The sequence below is a fragment of the Osmia bicornis genome, chromosome 9, assembly GCF_907164935.1.
Source record: "Osmia bicornis bicornis chromosome 9, iOsmBic2.1, whole genome shotgun sequence".
Classification (NCBI taxonomy): domain Eukaryota; kingdom Metazoa; phylum Arthropoda; class Insecta; order Hymenoptera; family Megachilidae; genus Osmia; species Osmia bicornis.
The window spans coordinates 5,408,656-5,427,909 of NC_060224.1; the positions used below are offsets into that span (position 1 = coordinate 5,408,656).

At 34.4% G+C, this 19,254-nt stretch overlaps 1 protein-coding gene across 3 annotated transcripts in view; it reads left to right on the plus strand.

Moving 5' to 3' along the window:
• The window catches only part of LOC114883104 (cadherin-99C), a 111,791-nt gene that overhangs the window by 80,185 nt on the left and 12,352 nt on the right, over positions 1 to 19,254 (plus strand). The window contains exons 4-7 of one of the 3 annotated variants that reach the window (XM_029200534.2): positions 697 to 875; positions 4,148 to 4,270; positions 8,525 to 8,788; positions 18,818 to 18,967. In XM_029200534.2, coding sequence (XP_029056367.1) covers positions 697 to 875; positions 4,148 to 4,270; positions 8,525 to 8,788; positions 18,818 to 18,967 — 716 coding nt within the window. Of the gene's footprint in view, positions 1 to 696; positions 876 to 4,147; positions 4,271 to 8,524; positions 8,789 to 12,041; positions 12,370 to 14,808; positions 15,179 to 18,817; positions 18,968 to 19,254 lie in introns of those variants that run through there. The other 2 variants (XM_046287002.1, XM_029200535.2) reach the window with 2 other exon arrangements.

Here is a 19,254-nt window from a genome sequence, read left to right on the forward strand (position 1 = left end):
TTTCAAACTCGGTTATCTTGATGAATGACGTTGCTATCGATTAACCTTTGCTATTCTTTTATTTTTATATTGCATCTTCGTCAATGCGTAACGATTTTTGTATCTTATGTATTTCAAATAAGAAGCATTTTTTATTTTAACTAGTTTCAATGCTTTAAAAAATTTTAATTTAAATTTGAAATAAAAATTCAGAGTGTTTGGATTATTAAATATATGAAGGAATAATAAAATGGTTTTTCAGTGCAATAAGAGTGATTTCAAGAGTTAGTATATGAAAATTTTTAAAATTCCATTAAAAATGAAAGGAAAGAAAATATATATATCTATTGCTTGCAATCAAAATAAATTTTACTTTATTCAGACTGTCCTGAAAAATTTTACTGTCTTTTCACAGAACATAAATTTAACTGCAAGAAGTAAAACCTCGCATTTCACACAGTTTTCTTCATAAATATTTCCACCATTTATCTTTAACATTGATTGTACATAACACTTAACTTTCTAACGTCTAATCGATCCATAACACGTAGAAATTCCATCGTAAATTATCTTCTAGAAACAAGTATCTTGTTATGTACCAACCACTATAGAAATCTCGTTCAGTAAATTGCAAATAGTTCATCTACCACGTTGCTTCCCAGACAAATCGCTGTGCAGCGTGACCGTGCAATTGGTTCACGGGCTTTGATTTTTCAGCGATCGATCAGAAGACCGTGCCTGAGGAGCTTCCGGTATCTGGTGATCCGTATAACGAGACCACGCTGGAACTGATTTTCCCTGGAAGACAGCCTCGTTTCAAATTAAACGGCAAGAAACTACAGCTTCTGGAACCCTTAGACAGGGACAACGAAAATCTTTCGCACGTTGTTTTTCAGGTAAGCTTTATTTCATTTCCGCTTCTGGACATTAACGTTTCCAACTGGATGGCAATTCATCAAAGCATTTTTAAATTTTCACTAAAATTCAAAGGCTACAAATGGGGTCATTGATAGCCACTTTTCATGCTTAGCTGTTAGAGTAATAAGAATTGATAAGAAAATAACGGATAGGAATTCCGATAATCAATTGATACACGTGTTAGATCGAGAAAGTTTACGAGCTACGTATCGGCAATACGTTATCCACGAGCCATGAAATATCATTTAACTACTTTCTACGATAAAGTCACCAACGGACCACCATAGCACAAATTGTTACAGAGCGCAGATCAGACGGAAAATAAGGTGCTTGAAATCGAGACAATCAATAACGAACGCGTGCCTTTCTTCAGAGGAATTCGCTCTTGTTCGTTGACATTTCTTATGTAATTCTACCTGCTTCTTTGTCGCAATTAGACAAAATGTAGCAATTATAGTGAATTGTGTCATTGCTGCAGCAAGGTTGATGTCTAAATTATTTCATTTCATGGCATTAGCTTATTTTCATTTTTATTTTATTCCATGTTAACAACCTCTGTTATGAAATTCCAAAATTAATTACAGAATTTTTCAACTAAAATTCATAAAGAAATGCGAGAAAATAATTCTATCATCTCTAATAGTAGAGAAATAATTGAAAACATAAAATTTCCATGACCATTAAAGTCTTCGTTAAGATAATCCACGTACCACCATAAACTCCATAGCCAGCAAATTTATACGTATAGTAGAATCTAGTTCACGTGTCTATACCGTTATTCTTCGAAGTTGGATTAAGTGAACTATTTAACCTGACAATCGCTAATGACTGTGATTGAATGGTCGATTGTCCGTCAAACGTCGATTTCAGTAAGGAAAATCCTCGTTATCGTAAATAACAGTGATCTCGGTCAAGTGAAAAATTATCTCCCTGGTCCCATGGCGATGACATTTTCAAAGACGTGCTCCGTTTCAAACAGTTTTTGCTATGAAACGAAAGTTGAACAGAGAGGCTACGATCGATTCTAAAGTTGGCACCGTCTTTCTACCAGATACAAGAAACCCCTTCTAATTCTTGGAACAGAATCTCGTTACCCGTCCATATAATTTTTTGTAGTAAACCCCTCTGGTAAAAAGTTGTTTGCCACAAATCCGGAAGCAACGTAACTTTTCAACTTGTGAATCGTAAACAACGCGAGGGTGTTAGTGGATAAAACCCTCGTTGGTGTGCTTCGGTAACGATTCAAGTGAGTGTTTCTATTTGGAAGCATGAATAATAGATGGACTCAGTGATTTATTTTTAACGGAAGAAAGTAATATGCCAGCTATTCGTTTTTTAATACACTTATTGTTACAGTAACGTTACATGATTTGAGATTTTTGATACATTTATTAATTAATCATTTGAACGTTTTGGGTGATTTATAGGTAATTTGATAATTTATTAGAATGTTGTACCTTGCTGTACATCAATTGAATCGCATTTTAATTCTCTACAAAAAATTATGGAGGTACTTGGGCCAAAAATTCAACATTTCAAAAGAAGGAACCACTAGGCTTTCCCAGTCTTTCCCTAAGATATCTTTTTTATTGGTATATTTTCGAGCCGAGTAAGGGAAGTGAAAATTCAAAAAAAAATTTTTCAAATTTCAAAGATTGATGCTTCTAACTTTAGTCAAAGTAATTAAATTATCCAGCTGTCTTAGTAAATCTCGAAATCTCCCACGTAAATCTTACCAACCCAGTAGGCTCAATCCCAATGCTACTTTTAAGGATTACGCTCACCTGGAGACCGAGCTGGAGTATTTCCCGTTTAGAACGGTGTGTTTTGTTTGCAAAGTCGTTTCTCTTGCACGGGATCATGGTAGTGCGATGGTATGAAAACAGAGTGTTAAATGAGATGGGAATCGATCGGCTGTTATTTATGAGCTGATGCAGGTGGAACATTAATGATGTATAAACTGTTCGTTCAAAATGAGATTTCATCGCATGAATATTCAGATATTACATTTTAAAATTTAATTGTAAAAGTTCTGATGGAAATTTAATGACAATAATAGCATTTGATTGTAATTTTTACCTATATTAAAATTTTTGAAATCTACCCTGGGAAGGTTCATATTAGTCACCTGAAAATATAATTACCATATTTTGAAATTTAATTTTTAATAGCAGTAGGTTTAGAATATTTATAAACTTGTTTAATATACACTTACTCAAAAAGCTATCGTTTGAAACATCTAACGCAATCGTTCCACTCCATTTCCATGAAACGTAAAACAATCATTCCGCATTTCATTTCCTTTGAAACTATCAGAGAATGGTACCAGTGTTCATTGCACTTTAGCATTTGCAATGGTAACAAGAAAGAAAAGTAGCGATTGAAAACCTATAATTCTCAATAGACATACAGGTAAATCTAAAGTAGAAGTGAATTTGCGATCAGACTGTTCACTGTTGGTAATTACGATGGTACACCATGTAGGATACCGTTCGCCGTAGCCATATTGGCACCCGAGAATGCACGTTGTCTCTTATGACACTATGGCGCAAGGAATGTGAAAGGTCTAGTGCAGCGTTCTGCTATCGTAAACGATCGTTCGTGTTTGCCATTTTCGCAAATTGACCGAGTAAAATCCACTTGCTAGAAAATCTTGTCTGTATACACGAACCTTTGTTCACATGGAGAAGGGAAGATTGATTCGATTCTTAACAATCTTATACGGCAATTATCGTAATAGTGTAAATCATGGGTACAGAAAATCACATTGTTAGATCACAATCTACCAATGCTACTCTTGTAGGTACAGTTACTCTTGCACGTTTTCTTCAGAATTTCTTGGTTATTCTGCGTGCACGTGTGGAGATAAAAATTTCTTGTGAACCTGTTCGGACATTATTGTTTACAGTAACAGGCATTTCACCGATAGGAAACGTGGAAACACGTGCTAGGAATTGTTTGAATCGCATGGTGCACGATACAACTTGCTTAGGATAATTGTGTTTATTCTAAGAAATGGATAAATAGGAATTTCTTAGGCTCAGGTTGATTACTTTATGCTTATAATTAAACCTGTGGTATTAGTTTTCAAAAAAGATATTAATTTTATAAAGAGTGTAATTGGTTATCCATATCAGAAGATTATTTGAAATAATGTCCAACTCTGCTCTACACACTATATTAAAGTCGTGTATTTATAAATTTTAATTACTCAAATTTTTAATAATATTTCCAATTTTCTCTTTTTCAGTTGAGCTGCACTGTAAAGCAGACGAACAAGAAGAGGACGATACCAGTGATCGTGCGAGTATCCGATATAAATGATAACAAACCAAAATTCATCAACACCCCATATGAGACTACAGTGCCAGAGGTAAGTCACCATAAAGTATTTCATTTCACCCTTTCATCATACAAAAAATATTAAGAGTGCATAGCTTTTTTCTTAATATGAAATTAATGAGATTTGTCTACCATATGATTACCGTCCGCATAATGATATAGCTGTTCTACTAGCATTCAGTTGTCAAAATCTTTTATATTTTATTGTTGTGATAAAGAAAGATGATAACGAAGCACTATAATTTTCTGCAAAGTAAGGGAGCGTGAAATCGACAGGTGATCAACTATTATAACGGCATTGAACTTCAAATCGTCGTTTAGAATTTCATTTCTACACTTTCAATAAAGCTACGCTAACACGAAAACGAGCGAAGCGAATCATTAGAACGGTGTAACGCTACCGATAAGAGGCTTGATTTCTAAAGGACGAGATAAAAATGTTATTTAATAATAATGTTGATCATTTAGTTTTATATTACACGTCGGTTCGGTTAATGATTGTACTATAAATACGGGTATCAGAAGGATTAGACTTCCTTTTGCAATAAACTATGGCCACTGTGCTTCCCGTGGAGAATATAAAAGAACGTTAGACGCTAACAAGCGTATAAATTTGGAATTTATCGGACTAGTTGGACACTTTTACTGGCGATAATGTGACGCATCTGAAACGGTCGTAATCATCAATATATTTTTTGGTATCTGCAACGATGCAGAAAGTCTCTTATCTTTGGCACGATTTATTGATACTTTTGTTACATAGAAAAATAATGATTCTTTTTTTACTATTCGTTCATACATAGTTGGTTTGCAAGTTTTGTCACAAAATAGAGAAATGAAATTCTTTATATTAGCTTTCAATACCAAGTTTTAGATTAATTTTGAAAAATTTACATAAATATATTTATATTAACAGAGATAGAATTATTTAAATACTGTTTTTCTTTTATTTATTATCAATACCATATATGAAACAATGTATTGCCTCACTATAGACTATAGACTATAGATTATTCTTTGCCCTTTTATTTTTTATAAAATAATTTTTATAAAGAAATTTTAACAAATGAATCTCGAAGATGATACGTTCATCAAAGCGTGAACGAACCTTGCTATTAAGTTCCGAGTTCTTCAGAGTCAATGAACTCGCTGCGTGACGGAATTCTCATCGAAATCGAAAGTAGTATGAATGCGAAATTGCTCCGACGGATTTCGTATAGGCACAGCTAATGATGGTATATTATTTGTAATCTCTGAATTCTAATTTTGCAGTATGATTTGAATTACTACACAACTGCAAATTATCCAAAATTTCAATGATATGAAATTTTCAGGATATGAAAACTTATAATTAACATTTTGATGATGTGACACTTTATGAAACCTTTGATTCTTGCAATTTTAAATTCCTTTTGTTCTCTAATAAAATGTCACTAACAGAATTATACATTATTTATTCGAGAGTTCGAGTTTATGTATGCTGTAAATTTACTAATTTTAGAATCGTAATTAAAATTAATATTAGAGCTGTAATTGCAAGAAAGTACCTATTAAAATGTCAAATACACAAGAAAAGTCGCATAACGTCGCTATCAAAATGTTCAGAAGAAAAGATAAAATATGCTCATTGTCGGTAGAATTTTTCCAACCTATTGTATATCCATCAATGAAAGAAAAAGGTCCTGTCTTCGGTTCTCACAGTCATAAATACCATTTGTTGGAGCCAACATCCTCAATTGCATCCCTTACAATGTGCCGTGTGTGCCATTTAATGGCCGAACGATCGTGGACAGCTTTAATATACCGTTACGCTCGCGATAGCTTACAGATGCAGCCGGATAACATTTGCGATCATAAAATACAGGATCATTAAAACGCGTATTAACATGGTATCGAACGCACGCGTGTTGCGGCATCCGGTTGGATTAACCGGTACTTCGCTAGATACACGCCATTTCTATTATAACGGTCCGTGAATGCAGAAAAGAAGAGGAATCCGCGTGCGAGCAAAGCTCGTTCCTCTTTGACGGCGACGACACTTCCGAGGGTTCGTTGCGAATAGTTGGCGCGCGTGCACGTTACACAGGCAAACCGATAATTCCCCTTTGCTCGTTTCGAGAAATAGATCCTTGCAATTAGAGGGTGGGGAGGATGTGTTGGATAACTCGTCGACAACTCGGATAACTTAATTGGTTCGTCCAGTCATCTGGCAAACGAAACGTTCGGAGATTGGAATAGTTGATGATGCAATTCTGTCTCCCCGGTTCTGGTATTTAGAAGAGGATACTGCGAGATTGAAATCGCACAGATTTCATTTCATTCTCCTCTGCCTGTTGTTTCGAAGTTCAACACGTTCGCATACTGTGACTTGATTAATAATAATGAAACCATTTTTAACGAAATGTTAAAATTTTCTCTCGAAACAATTCATTTTCTAAGTTACCATTACACTCGAGTTGGTAAAAACAATGCTGAAGGCATTCTTTTGAGAGTTTTTTTTTTTAATTGATCGATTACACTGCTCTCGATGCTTTCAACGTTGAAAAAGGAAAATTTCATAAGTGATTTATGATGTTTGGAATGAAAAATCGTACAAGAAAATCTTTCGGGAAGTTTTCGTAGCTGTTGAACTCACTGTGATAAATTATGGTTTTTGAAAATTACACGATTTCTTATCCTTAAACTGATGTTTGATTGATAAATATTTTGTATTTTGGAATTTTTTTAAATTTTCGTCGAATATTTATTTGTATTATCTGCATCTGTCAGTCACTTAAAAAGTTATAATGTAATGTATGCATACTTTTTGAAAGTGCAACTACCTTCTTGTCTAGTAATTGAAATATACTGTTATGCCTGTTCTTTGCTTTACAAATTAAAGAGGCTTACATTGCTAAACGGTAGCTGTTATCGCTAAGTACAGTTAATTACTACTGGATTGACCACTGCTGTATGCAGTAAAATGCACTCGAGAGTTCTTAGTAACTGTGCATCTAACACGGGTGATTCGAATCAATAAACACGCAATTGCGTAATCAAAGAGACGTATAGTTGGTTCATTAAGGTTATTATTATTCCCTACAAATATTTTTTTTTAATTTTTCATACCTTTTGAATAGTATTCATTAATTCAGAACGATGACGTCTGGCAGGTGTTTAATAGAGAAGGTTCATCAAATCTTGAAGTAACTTGTCTGTTAATTAACTAATTGTAAATCTGACACGATATTCTTTATTCAAAAAGGGTAATTCATATACACATATTAATTAATATGCAAGTCTTCCAAAAAAGAGAAATTCTCCTCAATATTTCTTTTTCCTACTTAAAATGTATTCGTAACTTAGAATTAGAGAAACATCGTAGAAAGTGACAAAATTTATGGCTCTTTTAGCAAGTAAAATTTGAATAGGACATAAAATTCTTGAGAAATTTAAATGGGTAATTATTTATTCCAGTTATGATAGGAAGGTAGATGGAAACGACACATGTCTTGATAAATATAAATTTATAGCATTTGAAAATTCAAACATTTTTCTTCACAAAATAAGATAAACTTACAAATTGCAGTTGCATTCTTATCACTGCAACCTCTTCAATCCCTACATCAGAGAATAATTGACCATCTACAGTTAAGCCGAGCGTACAACATACGTGCAGTACCACGGTAGAATTACAACGGGATAATTTACAGGATTTTTCGTTCGGTAGGATCGTGCCTTCCCGATAAATCTCTCGATAAATCAGGCTACCGTAGCGAGTACAATTTCGCGGTGGAAACTCGATCGCGGAGAGAACGTGCTCCGATACGAACTTATGAGCGAATATCTCTCGTTGGCGTGGCCGATTTTTAGCTTCACGGCCGATTATCAGTCGGGAATAATCCAGCTTCCTCAGTTTCTCTTTTGTGAAACCATTCGACCGGTCAGCTTCGTCGGGGATTAATTAGTTTAAACAGAGATCATGAAGGCGTTCCGCGATCTCGATCGAGGAAACTCTCGCGATTCTGCAATTGCGAACGATAGGTCATGCTGTGCTAACTATGAAATTGAAAGTGCATTCTGTTAAGTACAGTTTGTTAATTCGAAGATAATTAATAGTTGCATTATATCGGCAATGGTACGTCGATGTATTGTGTAAAAATGAGATAGCCAGGGGGTGGCACGTTCCACCTTTGCCCCAAGGAAAACTTATTTTTCTCATCTAGAAAATTTCCCACAGAAATAAAATTGATATTAATTTCTTGATTAGAAATTTTATTTAAAAAAATTTTTTTTCTGTTTGCAGTTAACACCAGTTGGTTCTACCATCTTTAAAAATGTAGTCGCCGTAGATGCAGATGCCGGTGTGAATGGCATTGTCGAGTACTCGATCGCTCCTGGAGACGGAACTAGAATCGGCAATAACGAGGGAGTCGGTCGGAATAGAATCACGACAGCCGATGGATACGGTTATTTCAGCATAAACTTACCTCATCAAGGCCAAGTTACTGTTAATCGTACTCTCGACTTCGAGAAGACGCAACGATATCTCGTCACCATTTTGGCTTCGGTAAGTATCGATTGTTTAATCTTCAAATAATGGTACCGGGTTATTCGTGACTCAGATCTCTGGAATGTATTCTACAAGAGTGGTCTGACTATCAGGTACTCAAACATTTAAACAAAAATTATTTCAAAGGGGTTGTATTAAATTTGAAAAATTAGAAGGAATAGGAACCTAAAATTGAACTTGGTTGGTAAAATTAATCGTCAAGATCACGTAGATGAAAGTACTCAGTTTACTTATTTTTCTCTATTTGCTAATAGATGTTGTTGCATAAAAAATTAATACTCTCACCTCGCAAAAACACTTGACAGTGGTAGGATTAAAATTTCACTGAAACAACAATTCGTATGTATAGTATGCAAACCGGTAATGAAACACACTCAGTGAAGCTAATGACCATGAAGCACAGCCTGTTGATAATAAAAACGCAGCCTGCTAGTGTATCATTATTTCAACCGTGTAATTTATCAAGCCTGTGACATCGATTACGCCTAACGGTACACGCGTATATCGATCACTCGGGCATTATAATTTCCCGTTTTATAATTCAAGGCATTCGCGATGCTCTTAAACGTGAATTCTGTTAAAATTTCATAAAAATATGCTGCAATTCCATGCGCTTACATTATATGCAAATGCGTCGTCCGATTTGGATAAGAATGGGTCGGTTGCGATCTCTGGCTCACGCTTGACCGTATTTCCCCGCTTTACATTAGATACCGACCATTTGTCTATGGAAATCTCGCCGACGTTATTTAATCGGTTCGTAAACTGTGCTGGAACTGTTTCCCTTGGCTCTCGTGCTCGCGATCGGCTTGGTTGCTAATCGGTATTAACGTTTGCAAGCCTACTGGGAGCTTTCTGTCGAAATTCGACGGAATTAGGTGCAAATGCGATAACGGTGCAGGTACATTTCGGTATTATTCCAGAATAACGAGTGATTTTTTAGATTATTCAAATTAACTTATGAATTGCAGTTTTAGGGAGAAGAAATTTAAATATTTTATATTGCTATGTCAAAAAATTAAGAAATCGTGAGATTTTTAGAATTTCTGTATGAAATAATTTACAAATTATTAATTTTTTAATATTATATTTTAATATTTTTGTATGTAAAGTATTCCAAAGAATTTATTTACGCGAAATAAAATATGCAGATTCATTAGAAGAAAGTGCATCTGCATAAGTGCATATGCAAGTGCATCGATGCACTTATGCACTACCTAAATTCAAATTTGATATTATTTCTTTCATCTCGTTTAAAACATATGAAATAAATATTTTCATACTAAATATTACATTTCTCATATATGCTTTGAAGCATAGAACACGTAGGTATTTAGATTAGTTCGTGTTTTCATTATACCAGCAAATGGAGGACCTGGCTTTCAGTAGAGTAGTTCCGGCTGTGGTCAACCCCAAGGGATTAAGCACTCTGAAATCTTCGCTAATCCTCTTTTGCACTTATTTTAGCTTGTAATATTCACCCATTACGATGTAACGTTATCATATAGATGGTATGTAATTTAAACTTGCTTACAAAGTTGCAAAATTTCCAATATTTTAATTTATATACCTTTCTATAATTGTCAACAAAATTAATCCCTTTTTTTATTCAACTCAATTGGGTATTAAGTAGTTTATTTTTAAAAATTCATCGAATGATAAAACATTGTAATATTTCATTTTATGATGTCGTTAAGAGATCTCGTAAAAGGTAGTAGATGTACACCGAGGACGATTGCATTCACTTCCGAGCAGTTGCTTTTTAATTAAACCACCAACACAGTTTCCATTAAAATAATTATTCCCAAATTGGTACGTTTACTCAACTCTATGGCGAATTCAGGGGCATTACGAAGAGGCGGTGTTGGGAATGGTGGTCAACCAGTGTAGGACGAAAACGTAAGAAAGGTGACTTGGTGAGTCATCGAGACGAGTCACTGATCTTTCGGACTACATTCGCATTTGCATATCGATTCTCACTGGTTTCTTATTGTTACGTGTACTCTGTGTCCACTGCTTATAAAAACGAACATATTTACTTGTTTATTTTTCGCTTTCACAATATAGATAGAACTAAATTTTAATAATTATAATTAATAAAGTTTTTCATTACAATTTTATTTTATTATTCATTGGAATTTTTAAAAATATAAAAATTCTAAATGTAATTATTTGAGTCAATACCACCCTTATGTGGAGAGGTTTGAATTAGGTACTGAAGAAAAATACTAATCAAATCAGTGTTTGTGACACATTCTCTCATAAAAGTTTTCTGATTTCAATGTATATTTTTTAATAAATTGTATATCGAATGTTTATTTCTAATCTACACAGAAATGTAAATTTTTAATTTATGTTGTGTAAGATTAATTTAAAATATTTATTTAAATTTTAATTTAATCTTTATGCAATCGATCGAGCAAATAAGCAAAGAATGCAAGCAATACCTATAGCTCGTCGAAAAGACTGCAGTCACGCACTATTGAGCAACGAATGAAAACACATTGAGGCAAAGAATGCATGGAACGATTCGTAACTCAAGCGTTAAATTTCATTGATTCCTGTAATTAATAATACCAAAAAATCCTTTTAAAAAAACTACATACACGTATCGTATAATCTCATTCGCTTTTCATATCAATGCTTATTTTATCAGATGTGTAACACAAATTCATTCTATTTATTCAATATACGTATATGTAAATTTGCCAAATTCTCTGTTCTACCGTTAATAATGTTGCAACAAAAATTGAAGCTGCACTTTCCATATTTACCAATCATTCTAAATTCAATGCACTCTCATTTTAGCTGAAGTGCAACCAGAGAATATGGTTGCATTTGCCATTGGAGGTGCCATTTTTAGTTACTTTCAATGAATCAAACTTAACATTACTTTCTTACCACTGCAGTATATTTAACAAATATACTACTTGAATATTTTATAACTAAAACGACTATTTAATTCGCAACAACTCGACACAATTTCTATTATACCCCTTTTTTAATTTCTCACAAATTCCAAGTATTAATCTACCATGCGACCATCATACAGCTGCCATCGATAGAGTGCGTGTCTGCCTCTCTGTTACCGATGATGTTAATCGTATCGGTATCGATCAGGATCGACGTCCCTTGTAACGAGTGTCAATCGATCGATGCCTTGTAAATGTCACCGACTCGATCCGTGGGCTAGGCAAACAAAGAAACTCGCGGTTGCAAACGGGTAGCCGCGAATAGGATAACGCACGGTGGGCTGCGGGTATGGCACGACTTATATGCACCGGTGTATGCACATGCAACTGGCAAGGTAGGACAGTCGCCTCGTTGCATTAGTCACCTTTCGGCTCGCGGCAATGTAAGGCAGCTAGCTTGAAATTTTCGTTCGACTGGCGTGTAACATTCGTCGCGTATGTAATACGTGAAATTTACTCCCCTGTGATTGCATGCAACGCGTGAAAAAGTGCATTCGAATCACGAACGGCGAGCACGCTCGTTATTGAAAGTGAAACCGTGTCACATCGGTTATCCGTGGAAATTATGGTCCTGTGGATATATTTAGAACGATAAATACATTTTCGGTGATTATCGTAATTTAAAGTGTTACTTGGGTAGATCTGAATTTTGCAATTTTTAATCCTTTCACTTTGGCAGTTGTTATGTTGTAATCGTGAAGTGGTAGAGCTTGGCTTAAGAATTGTCATAATTGCCTTTTAAATTCTTCACACTAATTAAAAGAAATAAAAATTCTCATTAACATCTCGAATGCTGTGGAATAATAATTAATAGAAAATAATAGAAAAACATTTGCTGATATATTAATAATGTAAAGTACTAAATAGAAAGTTGGAAATTTGAAATTAAAAAATTAATTATTTCTATTCTTAATAATCAGAACTTCCAAATATCTTATTAGAGATGTTAGAGTTAGAAATTATATATTTATTTAAAACAGCTATCTGACGTCTCCGAAAACATAACAGTTTGTCCGAGCCGTGTCATCATGTCCAGATGAAACTTAGTCAAAGGGTTAATTGTAAATCCTCGGAAGGAGTGAGGTAACGCTAAGGTCTGCGCGCGAAACGTTTCATCAACATCAAATCCACGTCGACGTTCATCGCGAACGTAGATTAATGGTGAACATTAGACGGATACGTGGGTGTTCGTCAAACGAACGGTTTCTACAACGTGGCCACGGGAAGCTGCTTCTCTCGTATGTAACAAGTGTTTGTGCATTGGCGTAGGCGAGAGGATCGGTGCCCGTTTCACGCGTGACGACCATCACAGACCGGTGTAACTTGCTCAGATTTCACCGGGGATAAAAAGTCTATGCAAATCGCAGAATGACGGTCAATTATTTTCATTCGTCGACGTTTACGATTACCGGTACTTTCTTCCTAGTCATCGCAGTATAACAGTTCATTTGCGAGACATGAAAATTGATAAGCATGAAAGTAATGAAATATTGAGGCTGCAAGAAGATAATTGAAGATAAAATTAACTTTGTTTCTAATTGCTTTAACTATTAGGTTGCGGAGAAAATTCATAATTAAATCTTTAATCAAACGCTGTGGTATGTGATATTTATAGGATTTTGAAAGGGTTAAAGTATAGTTGAAATTTTGAATGCAATTTTTAAGCAAAAGAGTTTACATCATATTTCTTACATTTTTAGGAAAAGGGTCAATCATTATATAGAGGCGAACAATTGTGTACAATACGTTATACCAATATTCTTTTGAATTACGTCTGTATTTCGACTTCCGAAATAAAATTGGAATTATCAGTCAGGTTGCATAGACAGCCTTACTATACTTCCTGTTTCAATGCCACAGGGGTGTACGTCGCGAGACGGTGATTACCGATCGTGGATCAGTTCCTTCCGCGTCGAACGAACAGCAATATTAGATAGATAGCGGCGTGACTGAATCTCGGAGCTCCAATAAAACAATGAGTCTCGCGCCATATTACAACGTCCCGGCGAGGGCAGACTTGCACCGCATAAAATTACACGGTAATCTCGATTCGAGACAACGAAACCAGCCGTGGAAAAACGAGCCTCTATGCAGATTGCGCAAGGTGTAGCGTGCGCATGACGTTTCCGGAAACCGGCCGCGTAACCTGAAGGCGCTCTTATACAGACGGCTGTACAGATGATCGATTTCTGTAAAGAACGAATACAGACACAATGTTCGCCGAAGGAAATCATACGGGGGGTTCGACGATAAAATCGTCCAAGCGTACCCGTGCTTCTTTCCCTTCGAACGTGATACATGCGTATCGCGATGTTCCATGCCATCGTATTATAAAGTTACCATTTTTTGTAACAGTATAGTATTCTGATGTTATGGTGGAACATGTTCGGCGTGAGGATAATTTCATTGCGGAAGCAATGAATTAAATTTCTTTCTTTTTATTTGCTTTTTATTATTTTATTTTGACCTCAGTTACTGTACAATGGACTATTTATCGATATGAAATTTTTTATTGCCTTCTCTTTTTATTTTGGTCAAATGTTCTCTATCTTTTATTCAAAACTTTTTCTATTTTAACTTCTCCCTTTGTTTTCCTGAAAAAAAGGCCTTCCTATCAATCTAGTGTTTTGCTGACTGTTCCACACGCTTTTAATTATTTTTCTCTTTTCCCTTTTTTGATTGATTGATATATTGCGTTTGAGTACATACTCCAGAAATTGGATGTTTTTGTCAATATTTTCATGTTGACTGTAACTGGAGTTATTAAATAAAATATCAGAAAGAAAATTGAGGTAAATAAATTTTTGAGTGCTCTTGATATATTAAATTACAAAACTACAAAATTAAATAAAATTGCCCGCCATCCAAGGGTTAAGTACGTATACAATTATACTTAATTTTAAAATAATTGTTCTACATCAAACCATAAATGTACAATTGTTCTAATCAATTGGCCACCCAATGGAATACCTCGTGAAATAATTCAAGCTCATACTCTGAACATACGCTCCACATAGTTACCCAAAAGATCGGTGATTTACACAGCGTCGCAGGAATGTTGCAATTTAACGACGATGTTTAACCGCGAATGCTAAGGATGCGTGACCAGTTTGACGAGCGACATAATAACTGCCAGTTCCAGCTAGGGCACAAGAAACACACCTACCGTGTCATTCGTTTATCGCTGCTCGATCCACGGGATTCTTGGGACACCTTTTAAGCTCGGGACAGTAAAATTGCTAAGCAATTTCGTGGTTGAGCGAAATAATGCTCGTTAGTGAAAGAAACGAAGAAACTGATAAAAGTGTACAAGCAATCGACAATGGAATCATTTGATCCGGTAAAGGTGCTCCTGATCGTAACAATCCTCTGTCCAAGGGTCGACGACGTGGTTTCAATGGTGACTGACCAGCAGGTATGTTGATCGTGCACGGATTACACGAATCTTTTAGCGTCAACATTGACAACGAATGATGCATGTAACGATCGTACCTCATGGTATATTCATCAACCATGGTCAGGTATTAAATAAGCTTATATTAACGTCTCTATCAATCAGAACACGATGGAACCGCGTGACTTTCTCGTGATCGAATCCTATTCGAAGTTTGATACAGACAGGTTGCAAATCCTTCATTGATGTAGAAGTGAAATGCTTCTTAATTATTATTATTGGTTGTTGCATATCAAACGGCATAGAAAGTCTGACATAAAAGTACTGCAAAATAGCATGTATGATAGATCAATTTGTAGCTTAGAGTTTGATAAAAATAGCTACATATATCCTTCATTGATGTTTTTAATGGGAAATGGCTGGTTGTCGATTATAGCAAATAATGATGGATCTTGAAATATGGAAAGAATGACATACGATTTCATGACAGAAAATTATCACAAAATCGTACTTATGGTATGTTAATTTAAAGCTTGAAGATGAACGAAAATGACTGTATACAGGCTTCGTTAATATTCATAACACAAATTGGCTGATTCTTATTGGAAAGAAACAATGGAACATTTAAGATCCACGATATTCCATCGACTTGATATTACGGGTATTTCTCCTGCATTGAACGGAGAAATGAAATTGCCAGGATATCATTACGTTTGCTGAGGATATCGTACAAGAGTCACAGCAATTTCATGCAACCTCAGAATCGCAGTCATAAAATTCGCCTTGCGAAACGCGATCGATACCCTGCAAGTTTCGTTTCTTTTTTTATGCTATCGTTCGTGTAGCTTTTTGAAAAGCTTGCTTAACCGAGAAATATTCAGAGCATGCTGCAGTATTTTTCCTTGAAAAATGCAGTGGTGGAAGGTTGCGATAAATAAATGGTAAAGTGTGGTATAGGTGACGATGACGCACGAGGTCACTGCTGAAGCACAATAGTCCGTGACAGAGAACGTCAGCAATTTTAATTCTTTTTTTATTTCTTTATAAACCTCACAATTATTTCGTTTTTTTGGAAGCTGAATCGATTAGTGTAATGACCGGGTTATAAAACGTTTCTTAATTCATCGACCTAATTTCATATCACTGTACTTTTTAAATATTTGTAATTATAAATTTTCTTCTAATTATGTCGACAATTTTCAGTGCTATATAATTTCTGTTTAAATAAATTTATAAAATAGAATTTTTTTATTATTCTGTTTAAAATAAAAAGGTTTTACATTTTGAATTAAAAAAATACAGCAGAGTTTGAAATTCAATTTACTTTTAAACTGTTACTGAGATACCAACTCTTGAATGGTCATTTTGCATCGTTTGAGATGGAGACTGATGGTTACTGGTATCACTTTCAATTCCGACAATGAAACGAATCACATAGAATGATAGTGAATCTTCGCCATATATTGAACCTATAATCTATCTTCCTAGCAAGCAGTACCCGTTGCAACATCTGCTGTTACAGGTGTGGTTCATTTGAATATTATGTGGAACAGCTGGTCCACTTCTTCTGGACGCATTGTCCTTCCTTTCACATAAATCTTCTTGACATCGATATACCTGGAACTTACGTACGTGCAGACTATACTGAATTGTTTATCGATCTTTCTTTAAAGTGATGTTTGTATTCCGATGGTCACTTTCATAATACATTTATTCAGGATTTCTTATTTCTTTGAATAATAAAGGATTTGTTCGTTTTTGCAGAAGAATGTAAATTTAATCTTTTTTATTGTTTTTCATATTTGAATTCAAGTGAATTTTAATCGGTTTTCTTTTCCATGGGCTCTTTCCACGATCCGTTGTCCGAGGATTAATGTAAATCGCGACAAACTTAAACAAACTCTTCCAATAAACCTGCAGTCGCATCAGACACGCGACAATAGCATCCGCAGCTGTTCCTCGCCAACTTTGCTGCTTTATGTACAATTGCAACCAGCCCTGTCTTCGCCATATACGTGACAGTAATCGGTACTTTCCTAAACCGATCGCAGAAGTTTGTCTCATAAGATCATCAAGTTCCGAGAACTTTTCAGTCGACAGGTTTCGGCGAGTTTGAAACAAGAAAACGACAAGTTGCGTACACGAGCCAATTGCTTATCGATTTTAGTGTCGATAAACAGGAAACCAGTGATTTAAGGAAATGGAACGAAGAATTTCAATTACTTTCTGTAACCCAAATTTAATATCTTCAGGAGAACAAATGGTGAAATGTAGAATGTCTGACATAATTTTATGACAAAAGTATTGCAAAATACGACTAATGGTTTTATCAATATTCTTTTTCAAAATGAATGGTTTCTCATTGAAACAAGCAATTAGCTAAGTTGCAAATTGGTCAATTCATTATTTGTTCTAATGAAAATCTATTTAAAGAATGTTTACGTAGTTATTTTGATCAAATTTCAAACTTTAAATTGACACACCAGAAGTACCATTTTACAATATTTTTGTGTCATCAATTCATGTCAAACCCTGTATAATTCGAAATTGGCCATTGTGTACTGTAATTGGCAATCAGCCATTTTGTATCAAGAATAATAATGAAGGATTTATAGCATATTTTTCATCAAACTTCAAGCTTTAAATTGATGTACCATAAGTGCTATTTTGTGACATTTTTATGTCATCAAATTTTGTTAAAAAACGAAGATTGCAATATAATATTTGTTTTATTAACATATGCTTGATCAAATAATTGTTTTCAGACATTCTTTCATATATCTCCCTGAAATTGTTATTTCAACATTCAGTTTGAAGCATGAACATTGGATTTATGAAATATGAAACACTGTTGAAATAACTAGTTTCAATTCCGCCGTGAACTCACAGCACAAAGGGATACTTGACATTATTATTGTTTCTCTTCCTCCATACGTTTCAGAATTCGCAAACGCGTATATAAAGTACACTCTAACGCGTACACGGTACAAAAATAAATTTTCCAATTTGATTGTTAAATAATTAAATCATTCGTGTCAACAATTACTGTTTGAAATTTGCTATATCGATCCGTACGAATACAGGTTTGTTTTCCCAAGAACGTGATACAGTTTCATTTAAATTATTAATCTTTTTCCTGCAGTGACGTATTTCCAATTACTCCTTATGTTCTATATGTTTTTAATTTCGTGCTGAAATAACGGTAAATATTGTTAACGTATTTAATTGAAATTTTAAGTTGAAACTTGAGCTGAAATAATGAAAATTCTAATTATAATATCTAGTAAAATTAAAACTATTTTCTAAATATAAATTACATTCCTTACAATAAAAACGCAAATTACTGAGAATTTATTTTAATTTTATTCAAGAATCCACCGGCAACCATTTAAAATATGTGATATCAATTTAAGAAAAGAAATGTTTATCGCAACATTTAGGGTAATTGTTCAATAATTTATATACTATATTAAATCTCAATCAATTTTTTTTTATTTATTCAAGATATTAAATAGTACCTATATCAATTGCTTCTAAGCTTTTTACATTCATTACAATATAAAAAATACTTTCAATCGTGCATGAAATTTTTTCTTTTCAGTGATTGATAGCAGGACATAATAATTATGTAGTGTGTAATTATATCCTGTTTGTTCACAGGACCGAGCAAGGAATGTATCTGAACGTTTCACATCTACTACCACCTTGACAGTAAACATTAGGGACGATGATGACCAGGATCCTTCCTTCATCTACCAAGGTTGCATGCTCTCGGATGGAGCTTGCATTAATCCTGAATATTCAGCATCTGTATGTAAATTCATTTAATTTATGTGTCATTTGAAATAATTTAATTAACTCTCCTGTCTCCAAAATTTCCATGGCAAACAGAAATTTTACTGCACGTAAATATAAATTGTTATAATTTTCAAGACATTCACAATATTAGATTGTGATTTTTCATAAATATTACAAACTTTTAATACTTCTGAAGCATCTTCTTATTTGACTAAGAATTACAAAGTAATAAAAATTAAATTCTATGATAATGAGCAGCTTCTGAGTCACTCAATTTTAAGTAAGAATAATTGCTTTTC